The sequence below is a fragment of the Echiichthys vipera genome, assembly GCF_963691815.1.
Source record: "Echiichthys vipera genome assembly, chromosome: 16".
Taxonomy (NCBI): domain Eukaryota; kingdom Metazoa; phylum Chordata; class Actinopteri; order Perciformes; family Trachinidae; genus Echiichthys; species Echiichthys vipera.
The window spans coordinates 29,862,517-29,871,529 of NC_139841.1; the positions used below are offsets into that span (position 1 = coordinate 29,862,517).

General features: G+C 49.7%; 1 protein-coding gene across 1 annotated transcript in view; it reads left to right on the plus strand.

Annotated features, from left to right (window-relative positions):
• Positions 1-670: 670 nt before the first annotated feature.
• Positions 671-9,013, plus strand: part of cfap53 (cilia and flagella associated protein 53) — an 11,660-nt gene continuing 3,317 nt past the window's right edge. The window contains exons 1-5 of the mRNA XM_083930085.1: positions 671-761; positions 2,321-2,550; positions 3,047-3,220; positions 4,067-4,370; positions 4,670-4,888. Coding sequence (XP_083786211.1) covers positions 693-761; positions 2,321-2,550; positions 3,047-3,220; positions 4,067-4,370; positions 4,670-4,888 — 996 coding nt within the window. The 5' untranslated portion in view covers positions 671-692. The remainder of the gene's footprint in view (positions 762-2,320; positions 2,551-3,046; positions 3,221-4,066; positions 4,371-4,669; positions 4,889-9,013) is intronic.

Genomic DNA, 9,013 nt, shown 5'->3' on the forward strand with positions numbered 1-9,013 from the left:
AGCCAATCACAGAGCTCACCGCTGTGTTGCGTGTTGCTAACTTTAATGTGTAGTTTAATAATAACTCATATGTGTGTGTCCGTGGTTTCTAACGGTGAATATTAAAGTCTGTTTAAACCCTGATCAACAAGAGTTCAGTCACCATGGCGACGAGCGATTCCCGCCTCCACACAAGAGACTCATGGGTAATGTAGTCTGGAGGCGAAACCCGCGAAAATGGCGGACACAAGCAGATTTCTGAGGAACGAAGTGAACGTTCAGGCTGATATTCATAACTTTAATGATTGTTGATTCATCCAGGAGAATATTAATGTGTTGTTTATTAAAGAGAAGCGCGGGAGAACATTCAGGATGTCCGTAAAGTGTGAATCCGCCCCGTAACCCCTAACTACTGCCTTCGGCTCTGCTCGGCTGTGCTCGTAAATGGTCGCCGCCTCCACCAATGAGCGACGCTGCTGTCTCGTCAGCGTCATCGTGTTGGTGGTCACCATGGCAACGGCGGCCCCTGTTTGGACCTGTGATGTTTTGAGCAGCCGGATCCGTTCAAACACCGTCAGAACTCATCACAACTCAGTGAAATACACGTTAAACACGAATCCACCATCACTGCGTTTGATATCTGTGACGGTTCCGTGAGATTTCATCCTGATATCACGAGATTATCCGTGAAATCCCGTCCTCCAGGCTCTAAGATGCTGCTGAGTCAAAGGAAAACAAAATGTCGGGAGTTCACGGGACCGACGCCTCATTCAGTGGCTGTGGTGAGCACTGGCCCCGTCAACATGTGTTATATATGACTACTGTCGTTATGAATTATTATTATAGTTGTAATAATTAACTCCTGTCATTATGAACTGTCATGACTTCATAAGGAGCTTAGCTAACTTTAACTAAGTGTCCTAACTTTATAACTAACTTAGTTAACTTTAACTAAGTGTCCTAACTTTATAACTAACTTAGTTAACTTTAACTAAGTGTCCTAACTGTTTAACTAACTTAGTTACCTTTAACTAAGTGTCCTAACTTTATAACTAACTGACTTAAACTCACTGTTTACTGTGTTACTGACTTAGTTAGATTAACTTTAAACTGTTTAAATAACTTAGCTCAACTAACTTTACACTGTTTCACTTTATACTGTTTAACTAACGTTAGTTAAACTACAGTTATACTGTTTAACTAGTTAAGCTAACTATAACCATACAACTAGTTAAGCTAACTATAACCAGTACAACTAGTTAAGCTAACTATAACCATACAACTAGTAAAGCTAACTATAACCATACAACTAGTTAAGCTAACTATAACCATACAACTAGTAAAGCTAACTATAACCATACAACTAGTTAAGCTAACTATAACCATACAACTAGTTAAGCTAACTATAACCATACAACTAGTTAAGGTAACTATAACCATACAATTAGTTAAGCTAACTATAACCTGTATAACTAGTTAAGCTAACTATAACTAGTTAGGCTAACTATAACCATACAACTAGTTAAGCTAACTATAACCATACAACTAGTTAAGGTAACTATAACCATACAATTAGTTAAGCTAACTATAACCTGTATAACTAGTTAAGCTAACTATAACTAGTTAGGCTAACTATAACCATACAACTAGTTAAGCTAACTATAACCATACAACTAGTTAAGCTAACTATAACCATACAACTAGTTAAGCTAACTATAACCATACAACTAGTTAAGCTAACTATAACCATACAACTAGTTAAGGTAACTATAACCATACAATTAGTTAAGCTAACTATAACCCGTATAACTAGTTAAGCTAACTATAACCAATATAACTAGTTAAGCTAACTACAACTGTATAACTAGTTAAGCTAACTATAACCTGTATAACTAGTTAAGCTAACTATAACCAGTATAACTAGTTAAGATAACTATAACCTGTATAACTAGTTAAGCTAACTATAACCAGTATAACTAGTTAAGATAACTATAACCTGTATAGGTAGTTAAGCTAACTATAACCAGTATAACTAGTTAAGCTAACTATAACCTGTATAACTAGTTAAGCTTACAATAGCCTGTATAACTAGTTAAGCTAACTATAACCTGTATAACTAGTTAAGCTAACTATAACCTGTATAGCTAGTTAAGCTAACTATAACCAGTATAACTAGTTAAGCTAACTATAACCTGTACAACTAGTTAAGCTAACTATAACCTGTACAACTAGTTAAGCTAACTATAACCTGTATAACTAGTTAAGCTAACTATAACCTGTATAACTAGTTAAGCTAACTATAACCTGGTCGCGGCGTCACATGAGTAAACGTTCCCCGCAGAGAGCCAAGCTCCCGTCGGCGCGGGCTCCGGACCAGAGGATCCTGGACCTGCAGAGACAGGACGCTGCCAGAGACCAGGTCCTGGACTTCACCAAGCACCAGCACAGCTGCGACATCAAGAACTCGTGGCTGCAGAGTTCAGACCGCCGTTTCCTGAGGGGCGCCGTCCAGAGACGAGTCCAGGACGCTCTGAGCCAACAGGAAGTCCATGTGGACCAGAGGAGGGACAGGTCGGTCTGTACAGGAAGAACTGGACCCTTTTCCCTCTAGTCATGAACACACGTACACTTATTATATTATACATAATCGTTATGATATATAATTATATATTATACATTTACTGTCTGTCTGTCTCACCCGTCCGTCTGTCTCACCTGTCTGTCCGTCTCACCTGTCTGTCTGTCTCACCTGTCTTTCTGTCCCACCTGTCTGTCTGTCTGTCTTCTGTCTGTCTCACCTGTCTGTCTGTCCGTCTCACCTGTCTGTCTGTCTGTCTCACCTGTCTGTCCGTCTCACCTGTCTGTCTGTCTGTCTTCTGTCTGTCTCACCTGTCTGTCTGTCCGTCTCACCTGTCTGTCTGTCTGTCTCACCTGTCTGTCCGTCTCACCTGTCTGTCTGTCTGTCTCACCTGTCTGTCTGTCTCATCTGTCTGTCTATCTGTCCCACCTGTCTGTCTGTCTGTCCCACCTGTCTGTCTGTCTGTCTCACCTGTCTGTCTGTCTCCAGGCTGCGTGTCTTCCTGCAGCAGGAGGAGCAGCAGCTCCTGCAGGAGATGGAGGAGAAGACGGAGACGTCGGTGGAGAGACAGGCGAAGATGAGAGAGCGAGCTAAGACCCTGAGAGAGCGGAGAGAGAGAGACAGGCAGCAGCTGGTGTCAGACAGGATGGATCAGCTGTTCAGGTAAACACCGGATCAGCTGTTCAGGTAAACACCAGATCAGCTGTTCAGGTAAACACCGGATCAGCTGTTCAGGTAAACACACGATCAGCTGTTCAGGTAAACACAGGATCAGCTGTTCAGGTAAACACAGGATCAGCTGTTCAGGTAAACACAGGATCAGCTGTTCAGGTAAACACAGGATCAACTGTTCAGGTAAACACAGGATCAGCTGTTCAGGTAAACACAGGATCAGCTGTTCAGGTAAACACCAGATCAGCTGTTCAGGTAAACACAGGATCAGCTGTTCAGGTAAACACCAGATCAGCTGTTCAGGTAAACACAGGATCAGCTGTTCAGGTAAACACCAGATCAGCTGTTCAGGTAAACACCAGATCAGCTGTTCAGGTAAACACAGGATCAGCTGTTCAGGTAAACACAGGATCAGCTGTTCAGGTAAACACCGGATCAGCTGTTCAGGTAAACACAGGATCAGCTGTTCAGGTAAACACAGGATCAGCTGTTCAGGTAAACACAGGATCAGCTGTTCAGGTAAACACTGGATCAGCTGATCAGGTAAACACCAGATCAGCTGTTCAGGTAAACACAGGATCAGCTGTTCAGGTAAACACCAGATCAGCTGATCAGGTAAACACCAGATCAGCTGTTCAGGTAAACACGGGATCAGCTGTTCAGGTAAACACAGGATCAGCTGTTCAGGTAAACACAGGATCAGCTGTTCAGGTAAACACAGGATCAGCTGATCAGGTAAACACCGGATCAGCTGTTCAGGCAAACACAGGATCAGCTGTTCAGGTAAACACCAGATCAGCTGTTCAGGTAACGGTGTTTGAACCCTGTCCCCGTCAGGGACCAATGTGCGGAGCTGCGGACCGTGCTGATCCAGCGCAGAGGGCAGCAGGTGTGTGCGGAGCGAGCCGCTCAGGTGAGCAGCCGACAGCAGCAGCAGCAGCTGCAGCAGCAGGAGGACCAGCTGTTCCACGAGCTGTGGGAGGCCGACCGCCGCGCCAAAGACGACAGGGAGACCCAGAGCGCCCGCACACGCCAGGACAGGAACCGCCAGCAGCTGCACGCCATCCGGGGACAGATGGAAGCGGCAGAGCAGCAGAGACAGAAACACCGAGAGCTGAGAGAGGAGGAGGCCGCGCTCATGGTGATTACACGTTATTACACGTTATTACACGCCACAGTCTGTGGTTATTACACGTTATCACACGCCACAGTCTGTGGTTATTACACGTTATTACACGCCACAGTCTGTGGTTATCACACGCCACAGTCTGTGGTTATTACACGTTATTACACGCCACAGTCTGTGGTTATCACACGCCACAGTCTGTGGTTATCACACGCCACAGTCTGTGGTTATTACACGTTATCACACGCCACAGTCTGTGGTCATCACATTACTGGATGTAAAGCGTTTGTGTTGTGTGGCGTGCTGTCGTGCAGCTGCAGCAGCAGGAGGTGCAGCGGCTGCAGCTGCAGCGGGAGCAGCAGGGGGCCGTGCAGCAGCAGCGGAGCAGACGGCGGCAGCTGGACCTCGGTTTGCGTCTGAAGATGAAGCGTCTGGCCCGAGAGCAGCAGGACGAGCTGCAGCTGGACCTGGACATCCTGCACACGCTGCTGCAGCAGGACACCGACGAGAGGCAGGGAGCCGCCCACAGGAAGGTAAACGCACCTGAAGCTCCACAGCAGCAACACACATTTATACACGCTGACGTGCTGCTGCACTCCACTGATGCTCCTCACAGAGGAGTCACAATCACTTTACAGCAACACACCTCAGCAACACACCTCAGCAACACACCTCAGCAACACACCTCAGCAACGCACCTCAGCAACGCACCTCAGCAACACACCTCAGCAACGCACCTCAGCAACACACCTCAGCAACGCACCTCAGCAACACACCTCAGCAACACAACTCAGCAACACACCTCAGCAACACACCTCAGCAACACACCTCAGCAACGCACCTCAGCAACGCAACTCAGCAACGCACCTCAGCAACGCACCTCAGCAACGCACCTCAGCAACACACCTCAGCAACGCACCTCAGCAACACACCTCAGCAACACACCTCAGCAACACACCTCAGCAACACACCTCAGCAACGCAACTAAGCAACACACCTCAGCAACGCACCTCAGCAACACAACTAAGCAACGCACCTCAGCAACACACCTCAGCAACACACCTCAGCAACACACCTCAGCAACACACCTCAGCAACACACCTCAGCAACACAACTCAGCAACACACCTCAGCAACGCAACTCAGCAACGCACCTCAGCAACACACCTCAGCAACACACCTCAGCAACACACCTCAGCAACACACCTCAGCAACACAACTCAGCAACACACCTCAGCAACACACCTCAGCAACGCAACTCAGCAACGCACCTCAGCAACACACCTCAGCAACACACCTCAGCAACACACCTCAGCAACACACCTCAGCAACACAACTCAGCAACGCACCTCAGCAACACACCTCAGCAACACAACTCAGCAACGCACCCTAGCAACACAACTCAGCAACGCACCTCAGCAACACACCTCAGCAACACAACTCAGCAACGCACCTCAGCAACACACCTCAGCAACACAACTCAGCAACACACCTCAGCAACACACCTCAGCAACACACCTCAGCAACGCACCTCAGCAACGCACCTCAGCAACACACCTCAGCAACACAACTCAGCAACGCACCTCAGCAACGCACCTCAGCAACACACCTCAGCAACACAACTCAGCAACGCACCTCAGCAACGCACCTCAGCAACGCACCTCAGCAACGCACCTCAGCAACACACCTCAGCAACACAACTCAGCAACGCACCTCAGCAACGCACCTCAGCAACACACCTCAGCAACGCACCTCAGCAACACACCTCAGCAACGCACCTCAGCAACGCACCTCAGCAACACACCTCAGCAACACAACTCAGCAACGCACCTCAGCAACGCACCTCAGCAACACAACTCAGCAACACACCTCAGCAACGCACCTCAGCAACACACCTCAGCAACACACCTCAGCAACACACCTCAGCAACACAACTCAGCAACGCACCTCAGCAACACACCTCAGCAACACACCTCAGCAACACACCTCAGCAACGCACCTCAGCAACACACCTCAGCAACACACCTCAGCAACACACCTCAGCAACACACCTCAGCAACGCAACTAAGCAACACACCTCAGCAACGCACCTCAGCAACACAACTAAGCAACGCACCTCAGCAACACACCTCAGCAACACACCTCAGCAACACACCTCAGCAACACACCTCAGCAACGCAACTCAGCAACGCACCTCAGCAACACACCTCAGCAACACAACTCAGCAACACACCTCAGCAACGCAACTCAGCAACGCACCTCAGCAACACACCTCAGCAACACACCTCAGCAACACACCTCAGCAACACACCTCAGCAACGCAACTCAGCAACGCACCTCAGCAACACACCTCAGCAACACACCTCAGCAACACACCTCAGCAACACACCTCAGCAACACAACTCAGCAACGCACCTCAGCAACACACCTCAGCAACACAACTCAGCAACGCACCCTAGCAACACAACTCAGCAACGCACCTCAGCAACACACCTCAGCAACACAACTCAGCAACACACCTCAGCAACGCACCTCAGCAACACAACTCAGCAACACACCTCAGCAACACACCTCAGCAACACACCTCAGCAACGCACCTCAGCAACGCACCTCAGCAACACACCTCAGCAACACAACTCAGCAACACACCTCAGCAACACACCTCAGCAACACACCTCAGCAACGCACCTCAGCAACGCACCTCAGCAACACACCTCAGCAACACAACTCAGCAACGCACCTCAGCAACGCACCTCAGCAACACACCTCAGCAACACAACTCAGCAACGCACCTCAGCAACGCACCTGAGCAACGCACCTCAGCAACGCACCTCAGCAACACACCTCAGCAACACAACTCAGCAACGCACCTCAGCAACACACCTCAGCAACACACCTCAGCAACACACCTCAGCAACGCACCTCAGCAACGCACCTCAGCAACGCACCTCAGCAACGCACCTCAGCAACACACCTCAGCAACACAACTCAGCAACGCACCTCAGCAACACACCTCAGCAACACACCTCAGCAACACAACTCAGCAACGCACCTCAGCAACGCAACTCAGCAACGCACCTCAGCAACGCACCTCAGCAACACAACTCAGCAACACACCTCAGCAACGCACCTCAGCAACACACCTCAGCAACACACCTCAGCAACACACCTCAGCAACACAACTCAGCAACGCACCTCAGCAACACACCTCAGCAACACACCTCAGCAACACACCTCAGCAACGCACCTCAGCAACACACCTCAGCAACACACCTCAGCAACACACCTCAGCAACACACCTCAGCAACGCAACTAAGCAACACACCTCAGCAACGCACCTCAGCAACACAACTAAGCAACGCACCTCAGCAACACACCTCAGCAACACACCTCAGCAACACACCTCAGCAACACACCTCAGCAACGCAACTCAGCAACGCACCTCAGCAACACACCTCAGCAACACAACTCAGCAACACACCTCAGCAACGCAACTCAGCAACGCACCTCAGCAACACACCTCAGCAACACACCTCAGCAACACACCTCAGCAACACACCTCAGCAACGCAACTCAGCAACGCACCTCAGCAACACACCTCAGCAACACACCTCAGCAACACACCTCAGCAACACACCTCAGCAACACAACTCAGCAACGCACCTCAGCAACACACCTCAGCAACACAACTCAGCAACGCACCCTAGCAACACAACTCAGCAACGCACCTCAGCAACACACCTCAGCAACACAACTCAGCAACACACCTCAGCAACGCACCTCAGCAACACAACTCAGCAACACACCTCAGCAACACACCTCAGCAACACACCTCAGCAACGCACCTCAGCAACGCACCTCAGCAACACACCTCAGCAACACAACTCAGCAACACACCTCAGCAACACACCTCAGCAACACACCTCAGCAACGCACCTCAGCAACGCACCTCAGCAACACACCTCAGCAACACAACTCAGCAACGCACCTCAGCAACGCACCTCAGCAACACACCTCAGCAACACAACTCAGCAACGCACCTCAGCAACGCACCTGAGCAACGCACCTCAGCAACGCACCTCAGCAACACACCTCAGCAACACAACTCAGCAACGCACCTCAGCAACACACCTCAGCAACACACCTCAGCAACACACCTCAGCAACGCACCTCAGCAACGCACCTCAGCAACGCACCTCAGCAACGCACCTCAGCAACACACCTCAGCAACACAACTCAGCAACGCACCTCAGCAACACACCTCAGCAACACACCTCAGCAACACAACTCAGCAACGCACCTCAGCAACGCAACTCAGCAACGCACCTCAGCAACACACCTCAGCAACACACCTCAGCAACACATCTCAGCAACACACCTCAGCAACACACCTCAGCAACGCAACTCAGCAACGCACCTCAGCAACACACCTCAGCAACACACCTCAGCAACACACCTCAGCAACACACCTCAGCAACACAACTCAGCAACGCACCTCAGCAACACACCTCAGCAACACAACTCAGCAACGCACCCTAGCAACACAACTCAGCAACGCACCTCAGCAACACACCTCAGCAACACAACTCAGCAACACACCTCAGCAACGCACCTCAGCAACACAACTCAGCAACACACCTCAGCAACACACCTCAGCAA